A 24,058-nucleotide genomic window follows, 5' to 3' on the forward strand; every position below is an offset into this window, starting at 1 on the left:
TTGCCATCATCCTCCATAACCAATTCAACAAAATAAAAAAAAAAGTAGTTAGCGTTTGAAACTAAAATCTCTCTCACACCGAGATGTGATATTTACAATGTTGCCCATATTAAGAGGTGGGGGGGTATGTCTAGTAATTTTGTACTTACAGAGGTGATTGAAGAAAAACCATCTTTCTACAAAATATAAAACTTAAAAAAAAGAAAAATATATATAATTAAAAGTTAATTTCCAAAATTTTATTCGCCTATATATCTTACAAGTATTCTCCCAAAAAATTCATATTAACCACATGCATAGGAGAGGAAAAAATATTCTTAATTGAAATATTGCAAATGTGCCCGATATAGGAGATTCAAGACAAGATAAAAAAAAAAGCATTTGAATAGAAGTTAAGGCAGTGCGATATTGGCAACATTGCCATTTTAACCTAAAAGAGGCGAGAAATAATGTACTAAAATAAATGCTATTGCAAACATAACTTTCAATTCTCATTTTCAATGCAGCATTCTATTGAATTACTTACATGGTAATATTTCAACATTTAGTTTAGCCTCTCAATCTTTATAGGGAATAACTTATTTTTCTGGCATAGATGTAAATTCCAAATGGTAAATTGTTACAAAAAAATAACGTTTCATTATAAGGAGGAATAAGTTATCAGAGCTTGCTTGCTCTTCAAAAATAAAATGACCAGTACTTTGAAAACCAAGACCTTGAGTTTTGCCATTAACAAAATTATGATAAAAATTAAAAATCTGGACTAGCTACTCAGAAATTTTTCATATAAACCTATTATAGCCACTCCCTGACTTGAAAATGTTCAACTGGCAGACAGACTCTCAAATAGGGAAGGTGTGGGAGCTGACAATTAACCTAGGAAATTTTTTTTTTTCCACACGAACAATTTTGGCCTGGGATGCCAGTTCCAGGAGAACATGGCATGTTCTGTATACTTTTCGTAATTTAGCACCTGGATGAGATGCGATTGAACACTGCATTAAAATATCTGGACGAAAAGTATTAAAAAGATTTATGAGCATTTTGAACACCATAAGTAAGAATGTAAATTTGAAGACGCATTAGTGAATATAGCAAATGAGAATTGAATTGAAAAGTGTGAAATGCAGAAATAGTCCAACTCACCAGAGATGGTGTGAAAGAATACACCAATGAAGACTTAATAGATTTAAAAGTGTCAAAGCAGTTAAAAAAAAAAAAAACATCATGGAGGGCCACAAACATTTTCTTGAAAATTTAGTGTACGCTTTTCATAAAATTCATTAAAGCCTATTAATTGAGGAAAAATAAATCAGATGAAAATTCAGTCTAATTTCAGACAGTCATAAGATAGATTCTTCGTATAATAGGGAAAAATTAGAAAAAAAAAAATAGGCACGCTAGTCGCAAGTAGAAGTCTAAAGTTTTGTACCTATTCAAGTAAAAAAAAATTGGTACAAAAATTTGAAATTCAACTCTGCTTCATTTATTAGAATAAAATGATTCCAACATTATTTTTCCTCAACTTAGGCTGAACATTTTATTCTGAATGGGACTGCCATTTCTGACACCAAATTAGTGTGACTTTGCGATGATGCTTGGGACAGATCCTGTTCATAGGTCAGGGAGTGGTTATATACTAAATTATATTCAAGCACAAAGCTTTCCAAGATTGATTTTCAAACTTATCCGTACTTATATTAAATGATTTTACATACAAAAGTAGTTGTCAACAAAAGTTTTGTTGTAGCCATACAAAAATTTTAATTATTAATACATTAACATTATCTTTCATGAGCTTTTAATTAAAAGAAAGTGTGATTGGAGAAAAGTAATGAGATGTAACCTCAATTAAACAAATTAGAAGAGATTATCTCAATGAACTTTTCAAATAGAGAACTTTGTACAACTGATTGAATTTTTTTAGATTCCATTTTTCTATTGCAATGTGAATTGGAAGAAACAAAAGTCTGCTGACTGGAAATAGCCACTGTTACTGATAAATTACCTATAAAACATTTCACCAATACTTCGAGAAGTTTAAGTAATGACTATATAGAAGTTCATGCAAGATAATATAGCACATAAGCATTCTGAGAGACATATCCAGAAACAAAAATTAATACAAGAAAAAAAATCTCTCTTACCCCCCCAAAAGGTGACTTCATTTTTATATAGTGAACCAATAAATCATGAACATAATGAAAAATAAAAGGAAATAGCATCTTAAATAATAATGAAAACAATAAGAACTAAAATAAAATTGACTAAAAAAAATACTCTATTGAGCTTGAGAAATTTAAATTACACCAATACTTTTTCACTTTCAATCACATAATTCAATGCGAATAATTCTATAGGCAACATCATATAAAGAGAGATTCAACCAAAACATACACTTCCATAATGACACATCAATACCAGTTTAACATATTCTCAAACTTCCCATATGGTTTGCCCATATCTTCTCTGCAAGTGAATTTTTTTTACATACCTACAAGAACAAATTGGTTTTGAATACCCATGCGTACAAGAGAACGATTATCCAACAACAAATTTGAAACGAAACACGAAGTTGAACTAAAAGTTGAACATAAAGTTGAAAAACAGGTATGGAATACACACACATGGAATGCTATTTTCTGATACATATATCATAAAATAGCTATGATGGAAAAATTTTTGTAGAAAAAAATTTCACAACAGTTGTATGAAACGAAAAACAAAAACAAACATTGAGAGTTACAATTGTGATTAAGCTTTGGATGCTGGATTGCAAAACTCCAGTGAATCTTCAATTTTTGTGTTTTTGACAAGACTATTTCTAGAGCCATTCATGTCTGCTAAGAATGGAACTGTTACATTACCATCGGAACTTTTGGAATCCAGAGGTTCTGGGACAAAGAAAGACTTGGGCATAATACCATCATCCTCAAAGACTGAATCGCTCTGGTGACCAGGATGCTCTTTAAACCGTACTTTTGACACTGATGATGCATTTTGTTTCTGCATTTCCTCATCAGGGTGTTTAGCAAGCTTCAAGCTCTTTTTGCAGCAGAATAACTTATCAAATGGTATGACCATTGAACCCGACAAGATGATACATAATCCAGTTGCAAAAAATGTTATGTCATAATTTCCACTCAAGTCAAACAGCATTCCTGAAAGAAACATGCCTCAATTAAAAATCTCCAATTCAATCTAATTTTTTTACTCAATTATTTTTATTGTACCATTGCTATTTTATACACACAAGGGGCAATCTGATTGGGACTTATAGCTACAAGTTAGTTCAGAATGACTATGCTTCCATTCTATTCATCAGGATTAGATTCCTTCAAACCAGAGGTTGGAGTGCTAATCAATTGGATGTCAAATGACTCTCAATCACAATCCTTATATTTCTCAAACCACACAACTGCATATTTAAAATGGTCCACATTTATGAGCTTTCTACGCTACCAAAGTAAATGTGTACTTAATAAATTACTTAAATAGTAAATGGCATGAGTCTAATGAAGTTTTATAATTTGGAAGATAGGTAATGTTGAAGTAAATGTATTTTCTTGTTATTGAACTTAATTCTCATTTTGGTTGAGACTTTCCACTTTTGGTATTCTCCCAAATAACTTTATATAACAAAAATACAGTGAAACCTCCAACAATGGCTGCAAACAGGTCTAAGAAAAAAATGTGGGCCGTTATTGAGAGGTTGCCATTTTTGAGAGATTAGTATATCTTGTATTTAGTATTTATGATGAAAAAAAATAATTTTTGATTTCATTCATTAAAATCCGTACTATGCAGCGTGACATTTATTTTACATTGAATATATATGTGAATTTTGCATTAAAAAAATCTTGCGCACCCATTAACTACTTGTGAAACCCCAGAGCCATGGACCACATTTAGGAAACAAATGTAGCAAGGGCACCAAATCAGTGGTGAAGGGGAGAAAATAACTGCAGAATAAATTAATAAAAAAGATGATTTGTCTGTGAAATTCAAACTGTGAATGCATTAGATGAAATGATTCATAGGGAAATCTAATTTGATGCATTTCATCTGGCTGGCAGTTGTTCTAAGCATTTTTACAAATTACAAGATTTTCTCTAGAGCAAAATATTGTTTCCACACCCCTTCCAGCATAGAAAATCTTGCCTCCATCCTTGTGACAAAGAGAATAATATTTTTATGTTCGTAGGGTACAACAAAGAAAAACTTTAGCGCAAGTATTTAAGGCTATTTTCCTTATGATATACGTCATTTTTCTATTTCATGGCCAAAAATGACTAATTCAGAAATCCTTGACCAGAGTTTCACCTTGATGTAAATAAAAAAAAAAAGATGGATGTTGTTCAGAGGTTACCATTGTTCTGAGGTCACAGTTATAGGAGGTTCTATTGTATAAGTTGTAAATTACGAATCCCCAAACCATTTAGAAACTTATTTCCTTTTCTCACAACATATTTTATATAGAATGACTTATTTCAAAACAAAATCACCCAGATGGCTGATCATACATGACTCACCATTAAAATCAGTTCCAAACTGATGGAAAAAATCATGTTTTATTGACCTTTCATCTCTTAGACAAAAATAGTTTGCAACAAAACCACTAGAGCAGCAGTTTGCAACCTTTTTTGACTCGCGGAGTCCTTTTTCTAGTACATAATTTCTATGGTGGAGCCCTATAAGCCCATTTTTTATGTATTCTTCAAAGTTATTGATTTATTTTTATTATTTAAAAATATTTATAATTTTTTTTTTTTAATTTACCGTTTCTTTGTTTACTTTCTTTGAGCAGTTGTGGATCCCCTAGAGTGCACACAGAGCATCGGTTGAGAACAGCTGCACTAGAGAATGAACAGAGAACTAAACTGATTGAAACCAACACGCCTATAGAAGAAGGCCTCTGCACGAAGCTTGTGGTGTCACTGAAGGCCATCTCACCTATAGCCATTGGATATACTAGAAAAAAAGGGTAAAGATTGTGCATACGTCTGCCCGCTATATCCAATGGCTATAAGCTAGATAGTCTTCAGTGGCATCACAAGCTTCATGCAGAAGCCTTCTTTTCTAGGTGTTGATTAAACCCACAAGTACCCAGGCTGTTTTTTATATTACAATTCGCATTGTAATGTTAAATTTACACAGTAATGGTTGAACCATTTTGACTTTGAACAAAATACATGACTGCTTAAAGGCTGATGATGTATCTCTTGGATACTTTATATAATCACTTACTACCACTTCTGCTTAACTGTACATGTATTTCTCATAAATATTCTTCTGGGGAGTTTATAATGAATTAAGGCATGCTAGATCATGTGTTTAAAAAAAATGTATTGATATAACGTAATTATGATGTCATGGTTATGTATGTTTTGTGTCTGTTGGTGCTTAACATCTGTCTTCTATATTAGAAGTGGAAAGTGGTAGATGCCGCTATGTTGAAGTCTGCTCTTAATCACTTGCTGAAAAAAAGGTTAAAAATTAGATCCAAAAAAATTCAAGTTTGATGCATCAACTAAGATGATGAAAGTTTACTAGTAAAAAAGACTTGTAGAGGCGGCTACTTTTTCCCTATCAGTAGTGTACCATCCAGTCACATTTGAGATTAGCTTGAACTAAAACTTGAAGTTTTCAATATTTCTGGGCTACTATTTGCAATAGCGAAACACTGCCATTTCCAGCATCAACATAACCTTACTACTGTTCAACTACAGCTTATTTTCACTACTGCTGAAGATGAACCACAAGTTCTCTAAGGGGTTCTAAGTTAGAACTTCTAACACTTGTATTTCTCACGTCTTCATCTTTTTTAACACTAGTAAATTTTCTACAGAAATGTGTATGAAAATGAGCAAGACATTGTCCCATAAATGATATATTGATCAATTCCAAAATGGAATATATTAAGCAGAAGGGAAAAAAAAAACCCACCAAGCACGTGTTTCATCTTGAATTCAACCATCAAGCATACATACCTGCAAGTGGTGGGCCAGCAAGTGTTGCAATACCCTGTACAAGAAGCAGCATGCCATATGCTCCAGTAAAGCTGTCAAGTGAAATCAGATTTACTGTGATGATAGGCACTAAAGTATAATTAGCACTTATAGTGAAACCATATATTCCACATACTGATGCTAGACCATAATAATCTGGGACCCATGGAATAGCTCCAATGAGAAACCCACTAACTATGATGAAAACACTGTACAGCACGGACGAATCAATCCAAGTCTTATCACCAATGTAACCAACAATAACCTAAAAAGTGTGCGATGGAAACAGCATTATAAACTATTAGTTACTTTAAGTATTTTATAGCAACTAATACAGACATAACAAAAATTACTCTAAAATCATGCAAATGTAACTACTACAATCGATTTACTACCAGTAATTACTTAATCAATCTTGTTAAATACTGATTGCAAACACTTTGTTTGGCCACTACTAGCAACTTACACAACCTGAATTTTGTTGTATCTACTGAATCAGAATTTTATATATATACCTGCTACTTAATTTTTTTTCTCACAGTAATTTATTTTTTTACACAGGTGTCTGTATAAGACTTAGTCATTTAACTTAGGTAACATGGCTACTTCAGATAATTTTGTCATTGCTCCATAATGATATAAATAAACATATTTATTAATTTTTGAACTGAAACTTCTTTGGTCACTGTTAAGTGAATATAATGCATGGAAAATCAGTGTCCCAAAAAGTGATAAGCTTCCATCATTCCATCTATAACCCAAGTCTTTCATATCAAATGGCAGAGTCTCCTCACTTTTCATCATTAGCGGGTGGATGAAAGTGGGTTCCTACTCCATGTGCTAGATAGAAAATCTATATTTTATATTATCTCTATAAATCATTTATATTATCATTTCTTACTTCAGAATCCAATCTTTTTTTTTTGGGGGGGGGGGGGCATCTCACAGTGAATGGGGGTTAGATTCTACGTTATAAATGCTGTGAAAAAATCAGTTCATGAGATTCGGCATAAGTCCTTTAAATATCTTCTCAATACGTATTCATGTGATATTAGAAAATTTCTGAATCAAATTTCTTTATAGGTCTGATTTCAAGTTCACTTTTGCCCTGTGAGATTATCGTGCAATTTTTTCCTTTTAGCAAGTGATAACAAAAACACGGTTACAAAGGCTAAGCATATGTTTTCCAACTGTGAATGAAACAGATATGCAAAACAAATATGTTTAATGTATGATGCAGTAATTAAAAGCATAAGATTTAAATTTTTATATTCTTACATTTTTATAGTATCTCATTATTTTGGTTTATACTAGTTAAAAAATGCAGAACAAAAGTGCCTTGCTTTTGATACCAAAATTCCTTGGAATTGTAAATGTGTGAAATTGCAGAACGAGCTTATATGGATGCCGCACTCAAAAGGTGTATACAGAAGGATGGTCTATATAACACTATACACACCCTCAGTGATCCCCCGTCCCATGTCATGACACTGTCATGTCAGTAGTTTGGTGACAGAACTGTTGAATTCTGAGGTGCACCACTGTACTAATAAAAAAATATCTAATCTTTCTTGAATACCTCAAATTCGCCGCTCTGGGTGTTCTTTTGCCATCTGTGAATAAACCTCTGGCCAAACATGAAACACAAATATTATGTGTTTCAGTATTTTTGGTAGAAAAACAAACTCTCAAACCCTTTTTAAAGACATATTTCTTGAGAGCTATACTCAGACTACGTGGAAAAATTCATACATAGGAAGAATCATACATTAATCTCAAAGAAACAAAAACAAGGTAGTGAACAAAATATCACATTAGCAATTAAAAATGTACTTACAACCCCGAATGTATTGAGCACACCCAAAAACGATATGAGATAGGAGGCACTTTTTTTGTCAAAATTCAAACTTTCAGCCAAGTCCGGAATATACACATATGGTACGTCAATGCAGGCATACAGAAGAAAATTGGAAATGCAAAACAATGTGTACTGTATGTTTCTGAAAATTGTGAGATCAAACATGTCTAGCAACAGCTCTTTCAAGTCGGCAAAACATGCACATGACTGAAAAAAAAAAGTAAATGTACACATAATAGGCAACATCAGTTTTGCAATCTGAATTTACATGCAAAAAAAATTATGCAATCAAAGCACAAATGTGATAATCATGAAATAAATTTACCAGTTCCAACTGTATTTATGCATGTTTAGTATTTTTTTAAAAGGGGGGGGGGATTATTGCATCTCAGGCTATTGATTTCTATTTTTTTTTTTTTAACTCTTATTGCCAATTATGAATTTCTAACAAGTCATGTTATAAATATACAAATCCAAGGCCATAACAGACAAAATGCCAAATGAATTGGCTGAAAAAAAAATTACAAATGCCCATAAAAAAATATGGATGTTAAAAAAGAGTAATAAAAGTTTATTTCTAAAAGGAAATCAGCATAAAAATTATCTAAAGACTTGCTCGAAAAATGACAAAGGAATGCATTATGCAATAGGGACTTCTACGATATAATAATGCCAATAATCATTTACCTGAGCCAAGGGTGCTCAACCTTTAAGATAGAGTGAGCCATAGGTCACTTAAGTGATCTGTAGAAATAAACTTTTATTCTTTTCAACATCCATATTTTTTTATGGGCATTTGTAATTTTTTTTTTCAGCCAACTCATTTGGCATTTTGTCTGTTACAGCCTTGTATTTATATATTTATAACATGACTTGTTAGAAATTCATAATTGACAATAAAAGTAAAAAAAAAAAATAGAAATCAATATGCCATGCGTCACTTAAGGATCTGTAGCTGTGCCGTGGATTACTTAAGTGTTCTTTAAATCTGCTATGGTTCACTTAAATGGTCTCTGAATGTGCTGTGGGATACTAAAGTGGAATACAATATGCTCTGTGAGCCATTCAAGTGACCCGTAACTGTGCCGTGAGTTATTAAAGTTATCTATAAATGTGCCACAAGATACTAAAATATGAGAATATATGCCGTGGACCACTTTTTAATCTGTAACTGTGTGTGGGTCACTCAGGTGACTTATAAATATGCTACGGGTCACTTAAGTCATCCATAAATATTTCGCAGGTTACTCAAGTAATCTGGGAATGTGCCACGGGGATAAATATGCTGTGGGGCACTTGAGTGATCTGAAAATATGCTGCGGGTAACTTAAATTATCTGGAAAAATATACAGCTTAGTTCATTTTTATAAAAATAGGTTTGAGGCCACATCAGATGACTCTGACGGCCACATTTGCCCCTGGGTTGAGCATGTATGACCTAAACCAATATAACTTGACATTTTGTGGAGAACATAGATAAGTTTTCCTTCCAATTTAATTTTTCTTCTTACATTCAAATACAAACACGACCACAACAGGAGGCAAACTGCCCAACGAGGTGGCTGAAAAAAAAGATGCCCATAAAAAAACATGGGGATGTCAAATATAACTAAAATACAGCAAACAAATATAAGACCCATTCAATATAGTTTATTATCATTAGTGACGTCAGTAAAATAAATCTCGCCCAGAGACAGATTTTTTTCATTAACAAATATGCAGGTATTTTTAGAAACTTACATACCCGCATCTTTGAAAGATATTTCCACGAGCACATATTTTTAGCAAGTTTACAGAAACATACTTACCTTCTCCTCATTTATAGTCATCATACTGTTGCGGTATATGTCAGGACAACTAGATGCACGAAGCCTGTAGCGACGTATATTTAACATAGCATTCCTATATGTGAGACTCCCTCTGTGAAATCGCATGTTGCAAAGATACCCAGAATCAAACTTTGCTGAAGAGTTGTCTTGGCGGAGATGAGAGTAATCACCACCTGTTTTAGGATGCAAGGCATTTTGTTTTAGTTTTTTCTTTCTTTGTGAATGTGATTTCACTGCAGTGTTTGAACCTTGAATCGAGTGGTTCCCTGCATTATCTAAATTGATTCCATTATTACTGCTTAGTAAGTAAGGATGCTGCTGCAACAGAGAGCTGAGATATCCGCCTTCCTTATTTGATATTTCTGTAATAACTTCAAACGGTACATTATCTCTCAAGTATGTTGGCAATTGAACTAAAGAGCTACATAGTCTTTCTGAGTCTTCGAGTGTAGAGTTATCTGGCTCAAGCAACTGAGATGAATGTGAAGATTTACAGCTGGAATTGTAGGGTTCAAGCTCACGCATAAGAGCGCCGAAAGCAACCATGTTTAAAAAAAAACCAGACAGAATAAGCAAAGAACCTTGCCAGTCATACTCTTCCAGGAGATACATTGTTAGTGGTGGGAATATGAAGGTGCCTATGCCAGTTCCACATGATGACAATCCTGTTGCCAGCGACCTCTTTTTCTCGAAGTAGTATGCCACAACAACAATGGAAGTGACATAGCAGAGTGCTAGACCTAATCCTGCGATGGTAAAAGTGAGGAAGAGCACCTCTATAGTGGTAGCATAAGTACTGATGATAAAAGCTGCAGTTGAAAGAAGAGCTCCTGCTATGCAGACTTTGCGACACCCAAACCGATCTGAGAGGTAGCTTGCAATAGGTCCAGCTATAAGTGGCATACTGAAGAATATGGAGCCTACCCATGATGTCTTGGCTTTGCTTTCACCAAAATACTTCACCAGATCTACATAAAGAATACCAAATGACAGGGATACACCATCTGCTATAAGGTTGACCATAAAAGATGCAAATACGATAACCCAACCCCAACCTCCATCAGGTGGATTAAGCATCGATGCAGTAGTGACGCCATGATGAGAACAGGTCGAGGAAGAGCTTGATGTAGCTTGATGGCCACCAGATGACAATGATGTGTTCCTGTGATTTTCATCATTTATAATACTTTCAGGTTCAAAGTTCTCACTTGGGGAAACTTGAGTTTCTGAGTCATTAGAGTCCACATTTTCCCGGCCAAGAGGAGTTTCTGGAGCCATATCTGTGACACTAAATTTTTACTGCTGTAAATTTCTTCAACAGAGATTCCAAATTCTTGCAATGCTAAGAGTTTTGCCATCGGCCGTAAGGAATACACTTTGTTCTTCAGCCTGAAGTTCTTCATCAAGATCTCTTGGCCATCAGAAGATCCCAGAAGAAAAATATGATCTAATGGTATCAAACAGAAATAAGAGTGAAAATCATTATAGCATCAACAAGACAAACCAATCCAATGCAACATTTTTTTCATAGTTTCTTTCAACCCATTTGCATCTGAAAGCGAAATAATCTACAAATTGTGAGTGCCTTCTTTATTGCAGAGAGCAGCAGGATAATCAGTTTCCCCAGTACGTAAAAACAAGTTCACCTAATCAATGCTTGGTGATTGAAGAGTTAACAAATTCAAAAAGATGCAAATGAGTTAAGGAGAAGATTTCACACATTCATAGACACAATCTCACAATAAATCTTTCTTAACCCCTGTATTTGACACATCCATGATAAATCATAAAAACTGGTTTTCTTGCTAGTATGCTAGAAAGAAAAAGCGGGGAGGGGCAAGAGGAAAGATAAGTGCAGATCGTTCTTTGGTAATGCTTTAGAAAATGAAATGTCATACAGAATGAATAAATTTTATTTTTTGGAAAATTGACGTGACAGATTTTTAATGTTTACATCAAAAAGTTTAATGTTTAGCACAAAGAAAGATGATAAAAAAGAGGGAAAAAATGTAGAGGTGAAAAAGTAGTAAAGTAAAGAAATCAGGAAGAGATGGAATTAATTTCTTGCATTTGCATTGGGCTGTGATATCTCATCCCTAATTATTGAGGTAATACAAATAAACATCTTTGATTTCTTGTCAGTCACACATGATTTTTGATTTTCCATATTCTTCCCTTGATTTTGCAGTCAGTGTTAACTTAGTAAAACCCCGTTAACTAGAGATGCAGGAAACAGAAAAAAAGCACAGAAGGAAGTGCTGAATCTGAGGAAAAAAAAAATAAAATAAAGAGCAATTTTCAGAAAATATAAATGGAATTGAAGATTCTCAAAAGGGGGGGGGGGAAATTATTGGAATGATTTGAGCAAATTGTCATATTTCACACCAAATCCTATAATTATGGAAATGGCTAATAAAATGTGTCAAGTACAGGGTTATTTAAAAGTCAGTTTAATAAAATTTGAAAGTTTAATAGTTTCACGTACATTAGTCTGCAAATTATTGAACTTTTAAATGTTTGCGGACTTTTGGATCACCCTGTATATACGAAACTACACAGACTTATTGGAAAGTAATAGATACTGCAATTGAAGCCAAAAGAGAAAATGTCCCCTTTTTAGAAAAGGCAGTAAAAACTGCCTTCCCCTTCAGAGACCCTGTCTCAACACACTGTTCTTTTGAAACAAAAAGTTTCTATTTCTGATAGAAGTTTCTTTTGTTCTAACAGGCGTATAGGTCAATTCTTGCTCTAATACAAAAAGATGGACCTCTGATAAAACTTCCCCCATTGAAAAAATCTTGCGTACCAATGAATTTTAGGTTCATAGAATAAACTAAAGGCCAATGAAATATAAATGTATTTTAAGGAGCTCTAGAGAGGATAAACTAGTTTAAGCTAAACTACCGTAAAATAGCATAGAAAAGGGGGGGGGGGGGAAGAAAGACAATCCAACCAACACCCCCTTAAAGAGGCCTTTGGGGTGGGGGTGTTGATAAAGCGCCTATGTTACAGGTTTTTCAAGCATCTCTGGATCCAATTACAGCACACGAATTAGGTCATTTTCCAAGAAATGGGAAAGGTTTTCGGACTCGTGTTTTGCCGAAAGTCGTTGTTTTGTTGAGTAAACAAGGTAATTTTCTATCACTATCAATGACCGTAAAATTACCGTGACGAAATGGCAATTTTTTATAGTAGATAAATTCGTACGTTCGAATTCGAAAAATATCGCGTTGAACGACGGGGAAGAAAAATTTCAAGTTTTAAAATGGTGCATAATAAAAACAAGGCCGTAATATTCGTTTCAAAAGGTATTTTCATTTTTTTTTTTGTGGGGAGGGAAGCTTTATTGAGTATTTTTCTCGTCTAATTTTAAGGATTTTTATTTTTAATAATATGGTCTATTTCTCCGCAGCCTTTTCGTTTCTCGAAACGAGTTTTTTGTTGTCAGGGATAGAAATTTGGATGCAATGTTTTTCCAATCAATCACATCACTGATTGGAAAAAAATTCGTCCAAACATATATATTCCAGCTCCATCGGAAAATAATTCATAAATTATATTTTCTCCCTTGCTGCTACTCTGAGAAGTTTTGGGACTCAGGGCTGTCAACAAAAAAGCAACTCTTTAAGGCCAAGCACAATTTAAAAAAAAACTTTTTTTTTTTTTATCACCCAATGCGGGTGAGAGTTATTGGCGCCAACATTCTTTAGGAATTTTTCGATATAATTCCACTCTTTTCACAGATCGTAAAGCTACGCACTTGAAGTTAATCGAATGCCCTTTTTTCTTCCTTTCACTCGACAATATTTATAAAAAAAAAAAAAAATCTGAAAATGGAGCACACTGCAATTGTCTCAATCGAAACACATGAAGCAACTTTTGAAGTCCTTGTGTAAACATGCGTGACCATCTCCACAACGATCTAACAAATAAAGTCGTTGGTTCTACCGGATTCGTTAAATCTGTGTTTGAGAAAAAAAGTAGTATACTACCCGTGCCAAAACGTGTTCGATCACATACTAATACTCTACCATGGTACGTTTAAAACGCAAAAAAAAAAAAAAATTGTTTTCTCTCAGTGAAAAGGGTCTGGCCCGGAGCACCAGATCCACCCAGTAAAGACGTATTAAGAGCATCATGGGCCCCCGGAGAAAGTGATTTTTCTGAGGCCCTACTTGAAAAATTTAACTACTTCTCGTTTTTCTGGGGCTCTTCTTGTCTTGAAGGTCTCGGCGTGGCCCATTCGTTAAGACGGCACTGCTTCTAGTTGCGGCCCTGGCTGCCAGATGCCAATTCGAATGAGGTTTAGGTGTCGATTCATTGAACCTAAATCTCTTTTCCCGTAAAAGATTGCGTAAAATATGGGTGCAGACACGAACCTAGTACTTTGTCACCGCCGCTGTGGTGGTCGAGTGGTCAGAGTGACGGATTCGCATCGCGACGATCCGGGTTCGAACCCCACCGGCGCCACAGTGGTGGTCGGCTGAAGTTGGTTTCCTGTGGTTCTCAACTTCAAGGCGTGAATGCGAGCCGATCTCCCCGTTAAAAAGTCTCCCCACAGAGAGCAACAGGCCTACAACGTTACAAATATTCAATCATTACACTTCACTCACAATTTGAAGTATAGATGGCAGCACTGAAATATCAAGCACAACACTAGCTACACACTCAGACTGTTAGGTGCACTCACTTTGTTCCAGACTCTGCCACGAAGCTGGGCTGGAAGAGATCTCGGCAACGGGATAAGTCCGGTGGCAGAGACTCTGGCGTTCATTCAGTACTTTGTCACCACTGAATTTTTTCAGCTTTCTAAGGGTGGCGCAATTCCTCTTGGTTTAATTTTCTATCACCTCTCCCTGTGATTCCAGGTACGCGACAAGCCGCGGCGAATCAGTAATGTATCAACACACACAAGTCGTCCGATATTTTTTCCAAAGAAATCTCACCATACTTTGAGCACAATAAAACATGGAAATTTATCAGTTTTTTGGATCATCAGGAAAGACATCTTTTGGGAGCCATCTCAGTGCTTCAGAAGTTGTAATGATGGAAAATCCCGTTGCATTAATTTTTTATACATTGTCTGCGGCTCCCTGCAACTGCTCAAACACTATTTCATTCAGACATTTCACGCCATATTTTTTTGAAACAGTGATCAAACACTTATTTTCCACCAGCCACGGATAAGCGTTTCATTGGGGTAAGGGTTGCCACGGGTGGGCAAAAGTTTTAGAACTCCTGGTCTAAAGTACGATCGCTAATTGAAAAAGAAACTTTCACAACGCAAAATCCGTACGACACATTTCTGCGAGCACAGAAGATGCGTTAAAATATTGGTATATATATTTTAAGAATTAAAAAAAAATTCAGTTTTTATCATTTTCCTGAATAAGCTCAGTCAACATGTTATATATTTTTTCATCTCGCACCTACAAAAATGCTCTCCCGCACCCCAGGTTGGGAATAACTGTCCTAACATAACCGCATGTTAGAAAAAGGAAGGAAAGAAAAGTAGAAAAATAAGAAATTAAACAAATGAAAAAACAACACATACGTATAAGAGATATATGGTTATCCATATATAAGGTATTATACTCTCATCTCTTCCCCCACCCCCATCTATAATACTTAGATAACAGAGTAGGCACGAAGTAGATTTCTCTTTTCACACTCACCTACCTGTTCACTTTTGCTCTTAGATGTATATAGAAGGATACATCACGGAGGTAGAAAACTTTTTCGTAGGGTTGCAAAGAGCTTCGCGATAAGTAGAAGAAAGAAAACTTGTTGAATTTATTCCACTGGCATTTGGACGCAATATTACACCCGTGATCGTGAAGTGGTTAAACGTACCATTGGTAGCGTGTTTCAGGGCACCTCCTCAAAACATTAGAAAAAGTAGGGAAAAAAGGACGGGACGTCCCTTTAGACACAACATAATCATAGCATAAAAAAATCCCTAATATTTCTTAAAATTTTTAAATTTATTTTTTTACATTTTTCTGTTCGATGCCAGTGTAATCGTTTTTGATAAATGAAGCACTTATTTCTAGCTCTTTGCTGAGTATTGTAAATTTTGCATATGCCACTGCATGCTAAAGATACAGAAGACAATTGAATGCTACAAGGCCGATGCATCCAACTGCTTTGTTTCACTTATACACAAAATGTGCAACATAATTTTGAATGATGAATGCTAGTTACTGTCCAAGACCATGTAGTAAATAAAAAAAAATTTCCCATCGACGCAGAAGTATTTAATGACTACGCTACTTGTTGAACCCTCAAACTAAGCAAATGAAAAATTAATAAACCAAAAAGTCCACATACACCCCCCCCCCACAAATATAACCTCAAAAACGATATAATTTCTGCACTGCAGAATCATTAATTGCAATCTACAACTTTTGTAATATTTGGCAATATATCGATAATTCCCTTAATTAAAATCAATTTTGTTGATAGGATTTGGTAAAAAGGTAGGAAAAGTAGGACAAAACCGAGAAAGGAGGACAAAAGTAGGACATTTTACCAAAAAAAGTAGGACAAGTGGGAACCCTGGTGTTTGTATAGGATCGGGCACTTTTTGCCATGGGTACTAAAAAACTATAACCTATATAAGAAATTACAATTTCTCAAAGGATTTTCCGATGCAAGAACAGTGGCAAGCTTAGTTCTCAAAAAACCAGACGGTTTGGTAAGCATGATAGCGATTTCTTCATACGAATAACCACTCAAAATAATTGTATCAGGAACTGCATGACATTAAACTTTTGGGCGTCATTCACCTAGAAAAATTTAAATTATATATTTAAATTTGGATTGAACTATCGGACCTGGTAACTATGCGGTCTCCAATAATACATCAGCATTTCAATTTCGTACATTCTTACACGTACGTTAATATCGACTTCAAAAATTCGAAAAAATATATAGTAGTACCACTTCGAATTTCGTGTCTCCCGACTTACGATTTTCCAAGTTACAAGCAAAATATATTCGCTAAAAATTAAATTTTTTAAACAAATATTCTACTTATGAGCTAAAACGGATGTCTAAAATAGTCCATTTTAGACGTAAAAGATTGCAAATTTTTAAGATGGATTCACATCTACAAACACACACACCCTGTCGTGACAGACCAGCTGGACAGACACGGCAAACATTTTTTATCATAAAACCAATGAAAGTTCATATCTATCGTATCGTGGCTGCGCAGGCGTAAACAGGCATTTTTATGCTAAAAACTGGTTGCATGTCTGAAACGACACGGTGAGTATCTGTAGATGCGAATCTACCCTTATGGGTGCTTTGAGCATGTCGAAGCCGGCCACAATTTCCGGACTATACCGTGTACCATAGGCGGAGATAGATTTAAAAGGTTGGGAGGGGCACGATGATGTCGATTAATATATTTACATTTACATCAGTCGGCTTCATCATTGAGGAAGGGAAGTAGGGCATTGCCACCCTCATATCTCCGTCCATACAGAGTACAGCAGAAACCACTATTGCGTCGCTTTCATTGAGAAAAAATGATTAATATCGCGGTTGGCAATATATCGACGATTCCCTCATCCTCAATTAAAATAAATTTTGTTGATAGGATTTGGTAGACAAGTGGGAGCTGAGGTGTTAAAGACTTATTTTAAATATTATCAAGGAATTATTTTAAATGGAAAAATTCGCTTTGAGATATGTACAAGTTCATGATACGAGTAATTTTAGGAATAAATGTTAATATCCATAACTCGTGGTACCACCGTATTCAAGGTAAAGCAATAACCACGGAAGGAACTAGACGATTTAATTCATAAGAAGCGTTAATAAAACCTTGAAACTACAAATCACGAATACTAAAATACATGTATAAAGATCAGTTTGAAAAATCGACAATAAGTAGTTTAAAAAAATCGACAGCAAAGAAAATTTTTTATCATCGCATTTGTATAGTTTTCATTAAATCTAAAAAGCAAGGTTAATCGATTTCAAGCTGTGGGTTATAAAGCAGGTCATTCTTTAAGAAATCAACCAAAATGATATTCGGGTATAGTTTCGGGAACAGACTTTAAAAGATGTTACTTTTTTGAGTATTATTATGCAAAGTCATCTCTTCCGTACTTATCAGTCTCTCCAGGAAAAACAAAAGTTAAATAAAAAAAATATATATATAGATGTATTTCAGTAGACATGAGATTGCTCTCGCAAAACGAAATCCCTGCATAATTTGACAAATGTTCGTCAACGAAAATTCATCTTCATTCAAATCGCATTAAGACTCTCACCAGCATGAGAACGTAAATTTTGTTATTAATCAGTTTTGTCTTGTTGATGAGTAAATTAATAATATAAAACTGTGGATCATATTGTTTTCAACATCAATTAATAAAAACTCACCAGAGATGAAAGATCTAGCTGATTTACATAACTAACCCGAAGGTCGAATGACAATGTATAACAATGACAGAAATAATGTCTCCCAACTCCAGAGCTAAAACAAGAGACCAGAGTAGATCCTCTATAAAAAGTACCAACACGTCATCGATAACGAAGTTCGCGGCATTGTACCGAAGAGGAGGAAGAAAAAAAAACAACTTGGCAATACACCAACAAATTCAAAAACACGCGCAGTTCAACACAACATGGGATGAACTGCCAAACTCAACATACAAACAAACGAGAGAGGAGAAAGCTATACACTCTTTAATACAACCAACTTTCTCTAATAAGAAAGAATGGAGAAAGTGCTTGGAAGTGGGAAGTGAGAGGGGGAAAGAAAACACGCACACACACAAGGAGAAAGAAAGATAGCTTCCTTTTCATTGGCTTGTTTCTAGACAGTATATGATCTTGAAAATTTTCAGTCTGCTTGTTTTCGTCGCATCACAGTTACCATCTCATCTCCCGCTCCTCGGATCACATACACATATGTGAACTGTGACAGAACTAAAGGGTGATTCCAAATGACTAGAAAGATTTGCTTGATCATCTTGTATGACGATCGCATCGAGACTCACAAGTCGTGCAATTGGTGGAAAAGACTCGTGACACTACGTAAACTACTATAAAATAAAAAACTAGAACATACAAGAAACTCGCAACTTAATATAGGATCGGGAAGAAAAACTCAACAGCAGTAGTCTGATAAACTCATTTTGCAATCAGAGGCGGATTTATGGCTTAGCCGCGTGTGGGCTATTCCAATTTTGTTGCTCTTCTCCCGTTCAAATTTGATATTCTTGACCACCAATAAACGAGATTCGACTCAACTCCGAACTTGCCACCCTGGGCTATAGCTTAATTAAGCCTCCGCGTAAATATACATCTGCTTGCAACCCATAAAATGTGATATAATTTCCAACTTATAAAATGTGATACCCATAAATTTAATGATTCAATCATTAAATTTTTTCCAAAGTGGGTTGTTGGATAATCCGGAAGGGGGCAGTAGGAACTACGAGTTCAGGACCGTCTTAAGAGCATCACAGTTCCCCTGGGCATTCCGAACATGGGCGAAGATACGGAGGGGGAAGGGCGCAGCGTCAGCAACGGAGCCAACTGATTTAATGTATATACAGTAGAATCCCGTTACAACGAACTCCAAGAGACCGTAAAAATCACTTCGTTATAAAGGAATTCCAGGCTTCTCCATTGTTCCTATGTAAACTTATCTTGGGGATTAGAAAAGTGTTCGTTATAAAACGAGATTTTCGCTGTAACGGATTCGTTAAAACGGGATTCGAGTGTATATGAATTGACATCATCATTCCTTTCCCCAGAACTTTCATGTGCATCTCCACCTATGATTCTGAACTGCTCATAATTCTCTAATGAGGTTTGGTTTCATTTCACCTGCGCAGATACATTTAATTGGGGAAAATTCAGTACCCTAACTTCACACAACTGTGGTCCAAACACCCGTGCTCACTAAAACATCAATAATCAAAATGCTAACAACATCTAGTCGACTTTAAATACTAGCCAAGTCTGAGGTGATACAGTCGAATCCCGTTTTAACGAATACCGTTATAGCGAAACTCTCGTTTTAGGGACGATGAGTTTGTATAGGAATAATGATAAAACCTGGAATTCCTTTATAACGAAATTTCATTATAACGAAGTGATTTCTCCGGTCTATTAGAGTTCGTTGTAACGTGATTCGACTGTATTTCTAGGACTTCAAGCCCTACCTAAGGCGCCCAAAGAAAAGGCGATACTTCTTGTAGCTTGAATCCTAGCCATTGATCGCTCCAAAGCTCCCCCACCGGCTACGCCATTGCCCAGATGGAGAAGTGCTGTTTGACTCCTTCATAAAATATATTGAAATGACAAGGAAACAAGCAGTAGGACAAGAGACATACGTAGAGAGAAGAAAGAAGCTTGGTGTTGAGTCAGGTAAAATTATTTCAGCTGAAAAACTTGCCATCTATCGTACTTCTCACACAAGTTGCAATTTCCTCAAATAAAAAGAAAGTTTCTTGCAAGGAGAAGCCTTTAGAAAGTTCTAAGTGAAGAAGATATTCTCCTTGGCTTCAGATACTTCACTGAACTTATCAAATACTGATGAGGCCGTTGGGGATACAACAAACCATGAGATCCTGAGTGATGATAGTATGCCTGAAAAGGATGGATTTTTAACCGTAAATTATAAAGAATACATAGGCACGTTGTGACTATGGAGCTCATCAAAAAGCATGACAAGACTTCATTCAAACAGGAGGTTTGAGCAAAACCTCCGGTCACCTAAAATGCATTCAAACAGAGCAAAATCTCGTCTATCGCATGGGCAATTTACTACCGAATGAGTTGTGCCGGAAGTCTGAGCGTGTGCTGTTGTGTCTGATTTTCAGTGCTGCCATCCATATTTCGTATTGTGATGATTAAATATTTGTACTGTTGTTGGCCTACTGTTCTCTGTGCTGACTTTTCAACAGGGAAATCGACTCTCGTCGCCATCTATATTTCACATAAGTCAACTGAAAAAAAAAAAAGAGTTTTTATACTCAGCCACACTGAGAGCAGTTTTTCTCCGGTTATTTCCACGGCCTAAAGGTTAACACAATTTTATTAGAATGTTTTTTTCATCACAGAAGAAATAATCACACCCTAGGGTGACCAATTTTATATCATGAAATTAGGAGGGTGATTAGGTCATGATAAATTTTAGCAAAATATTTTGGGGGAGATATCAAAGGCATACTTATTAGGGGCCATAGGTGGAAATACAGGGTCATGACCCCTCTCTCCAGTGTTAAAGGTGTAGCCAACTGATCTACTGCATATGTGCATATATGAATTGACATCATCATGCCTCCCCAGCAATCATCACTGTGGCCACCCCAGACTTTCTCAAGCCTACCTCCGCTAGTGAGGACGGGGATGTATAGGGGCTCATACCCCCGCCCACAAATTAAAAATATTTTTAAATATATTTCCATAAAAAATTACAATATCACTAACAATCTTCCTCTGCTATTTTAACTAATTCATGTTAATTTAAATGATTCTTATGCATTAAAACAGCATTGGAATACAGCGATTCTTGGCAAAAAGTTGCTGATTATTGTAGTGATTGATATGATAAAAAAAAATCATGCATTCCACGTGTTTTGGGGGAATTCCTAATCTACATAAATCGCACGAGAAATTATGTAGATATTCAACTTGCAAAAGAGAAGAAAAATAGTCATAATGGTGACCAAGATGCTGCAACATTTTTTTCTGGTTTGTATTTTTACTGAGGCACATTGTTCCTGAAAATGGGCAAAAAAAGGTTTTGGACTGGAATAATAGGAAATCATGAAGCTTATTCCACACTAATCTGCATTATAGGCTTGGATCAACAACTAGGGGACCACCAATGGATGCCAGAACAACAAGAATGTTGAGTGATCAAACAAAACTGCTGCTTGTTCAGCAGACTTCCACATCGGAGTCGCTATATAGGCTAAGTACAGTGAAACTTCGATATAACGATATTCTGTGGACCAAGAAAAAATATCATTGTGGAGGGATTATCTTAATATCGAGAGGCAACATTATCACCATGTGTCACCAAATTTATGCTATTGTTGTCATCTTTTCTACATTGTCATTGTTGGTACCATCAGAAAATGTGCTTTTATGCAGTTATTTGCTGTGAAAAATCATAATTAATTAGATTAATAAAATTCAGTTGCATGCATTGCCCCTGCAAAGTTTTCTAACCGCATTGTACTTTTTGTGACTTACACAGAAAGTGGCAATAGCTTCTTTAGCGCTTCCAGTGATCCTGTGGAGCAAATTTATTGATGTTATTAGACATCTTTCAGAAGAACGAAAAAAAAGTGAAATTAGAAATGAATCTGAGAAAATTGTAAAAAAAAAGTCATTGTAGCAGTTTTTCAAAAATATCCTAAAAATATTGTTATAGAGGGATTTATCATAGCAAAGAATATTGTTGCATGAGTTTAACATTGAACTACTAGAATTCCTATCACATGGATTTCTTTTTTGGCCAAGGACATAGGGACTGCTTTTAACACTCACAAGGAGCAGGTTATTTTGCCTCGTGTACAACATGAATCACCCAGCATGATACGTTCAATCACCAATAGGAAAAGCAGTATGACTGTTTTCCTACAGAGCGGAGGCCTCATGCCAGCACTCTACATCAGGGTGATTGGCTGACTGTTTCTGGAAGAGAAGAGCCAAAGGTGTCATGTTTTTGTTTTATTTATTTATTCAATAGTTTAGCAGAGGCCTTTACAAGAGGATACAGAAGTTATGTATGAAGTGTCGATATTAAAAAAAACCCATGGAGGATTTTGAAAAGAAAAGTTAAACGAGAGATAAGTCTAAGAGAGGAAAGCAGTCATGTGCTGCACATTTCGCCCACCTTCTCTGAATTTTTGTTGTGTTCCCACATAAAGCAAAGGCTTGAATGTAAATATGCAGAATAGCATAATAGATAATAATAATAACAGCATAATGCAGATAACAGAACAGCTGATGCACCATACTAGGAAAGTGAAGTGATAAAGTTACACGTTTCTGCCGATGCGAAATGGTCTTATTCGGTTCACACAGTGGAAAAAAAAATCTTGCTCCACGGAAAATACAGCTTAAGGTTAAAAACAGGGTTGGTAGGTTTTTGACGCTATAGTATAATGAACTTTTGGCAATGTTTTCCTGGCATGAAAGATGTCCAAAAGCATGACTGTTTCACTCTTGGCAACTTATTCTCGTCATGCTTTCGGACGTTTTTCTCACCAAAGAAAAAAATTACCAACACATCGCCTTAAGGGCTATATGCCTACTATAGCTGTTCCACGTATTGTTCAATCAAGATTTCACTGTATATGCATCAGCAGAGACAGAACTATGGTGTGCCTTCAAAGGGCAGACTTTTTCTTAAAGGCCCCTTGAAAGGGCTATTATTATGCAAAATGAGTATGCTTTTTTTGTAGCCAAATTCATCTCGGGGGGGAGGGGGCAATTGCTCGTCTAGTTAGAAGCCTGAGCAGAGATAGACTTGACGGCACAGCGATGATGTGTCGGTACATATTATATTTACTTATCAACATCATTGTTGTCAAAAGGTTTAAGGTACACTAGCGCTTGACTTGAGAGTGAAAAACAGATTGATTTCTGAATCAATTTTGAGGGTGCTACAAAATAACTCTGAGTGCTCGAGCACCCCTAGCTCCGACGCCACTGATCGTAGTACATGATTTTGCTCGAATATTTATATTAGATCAAATAAATTCTGCCACTTTCCCATATCTTCATCCATGTTTTGTTTCTGGGACTGAAGTATTTACATGGAAAATCTTTATAGCCCTATATTATTTTACTGTGCTTGACTTTCAACATCACTAAAATATAATTTAGGGCTATAAGATTTTATAAGACTAATCATAATGCAAAAGTTTTTGAAAGATGAAATATTTTTTTTCTTCGTTTAAGTTACAACTGAAATCAAAAATATTACGTAAAGCAACTGTGTGCACATGAAGAGTGTGATGCTTACAAACTCACCAAATAGGTTTTATTCTTTTCCACAATGAAGTTTGCTTATCGATGCACCATGAAAAGTGGTCATTGATTAATACTGAATATATTTACAAAATTCGGGTCTTCCAATCTAGAATAAAAATTGTCTCGACGGATAGAAAAGAAAGCGAAATGAGATCGAAACCATCAAAGACTAGTTCGGAAATAATGAAAGGAAATGTTTGTGCAAAAAAATAACGACACCGTTGCCACACACTTTAGGAGAAAGTTCCGCGCTGCCTACAGCGCCTTTATGCACGCGAGTCTCGCGACGGTAACATATCTGTCACAAAGCGCATGCGCAAAGTTGAAGAAGCAATTTTTTTAAA

At 35.5% G+C, this 24,058-nt stretch overlaps 1 protein-coding gene across 2 annotated transcripts; it reads right to left on the reverse strand.

Moving 5' to 3' along the window:
• Positions 1-895: 895 nt before the first annotated feature.
• Positions 896-23,940, reverse strand: LOC149083368 (monocarboxylate transporter 9-like). Of its 2 annotated transcripts, none has more exons than XM_089236639.1 (5): positions 18,093-18,430; positions 9,675-11,142; positions 7,846-8,073; positions 5,991-6,273; positions 896-3,161 (listed from the first exon to the last, which is right to left on the reverse strand). In XM_089236639.1, the coding sequence occupies exons 2-5, from the start codon at positions 10,971-10,973 to the stop codon at positions 2,755-2,757; spliced, it is 2,217 nt and encodes a 738-aa protein (XP_089092765.1). In that variant the 5' UTR covers positions 10,974-11,142; positions 18,093-18,430; the 3' UTR covers positions 896-2,754. The 2 variants fall into 2 exon arrangements, with proteins under 2 accessions (XP_089092765.1, XP_089092766.1); XM_089236640.1 differs by lacking the exon at positions 18,093-18,430 and adding an exon at positions 23,715-23,940 and having other exon boundaries at positions 2,648-3,161.
• Positions 23,941-24,058: the final 118 nt, after the last annotated feature.

Source organism: Pholcus phalangioides, unplaced genomic scaffold (assembly GCF_987345545.1).
Source record: "Pholcus phalangioides strain wild (caught in Gottingen) unplaced genomic scaffold, Ppha-v1.0 ptg000009l_1, whole genome shotgun sequence".
NCBI classification, from domain to species: Eukaryota; Metazoa; Arthropoda; class Arachnida; order Araneae; family Pholcidae; genus Pholcus; species Pholcus phalangioides.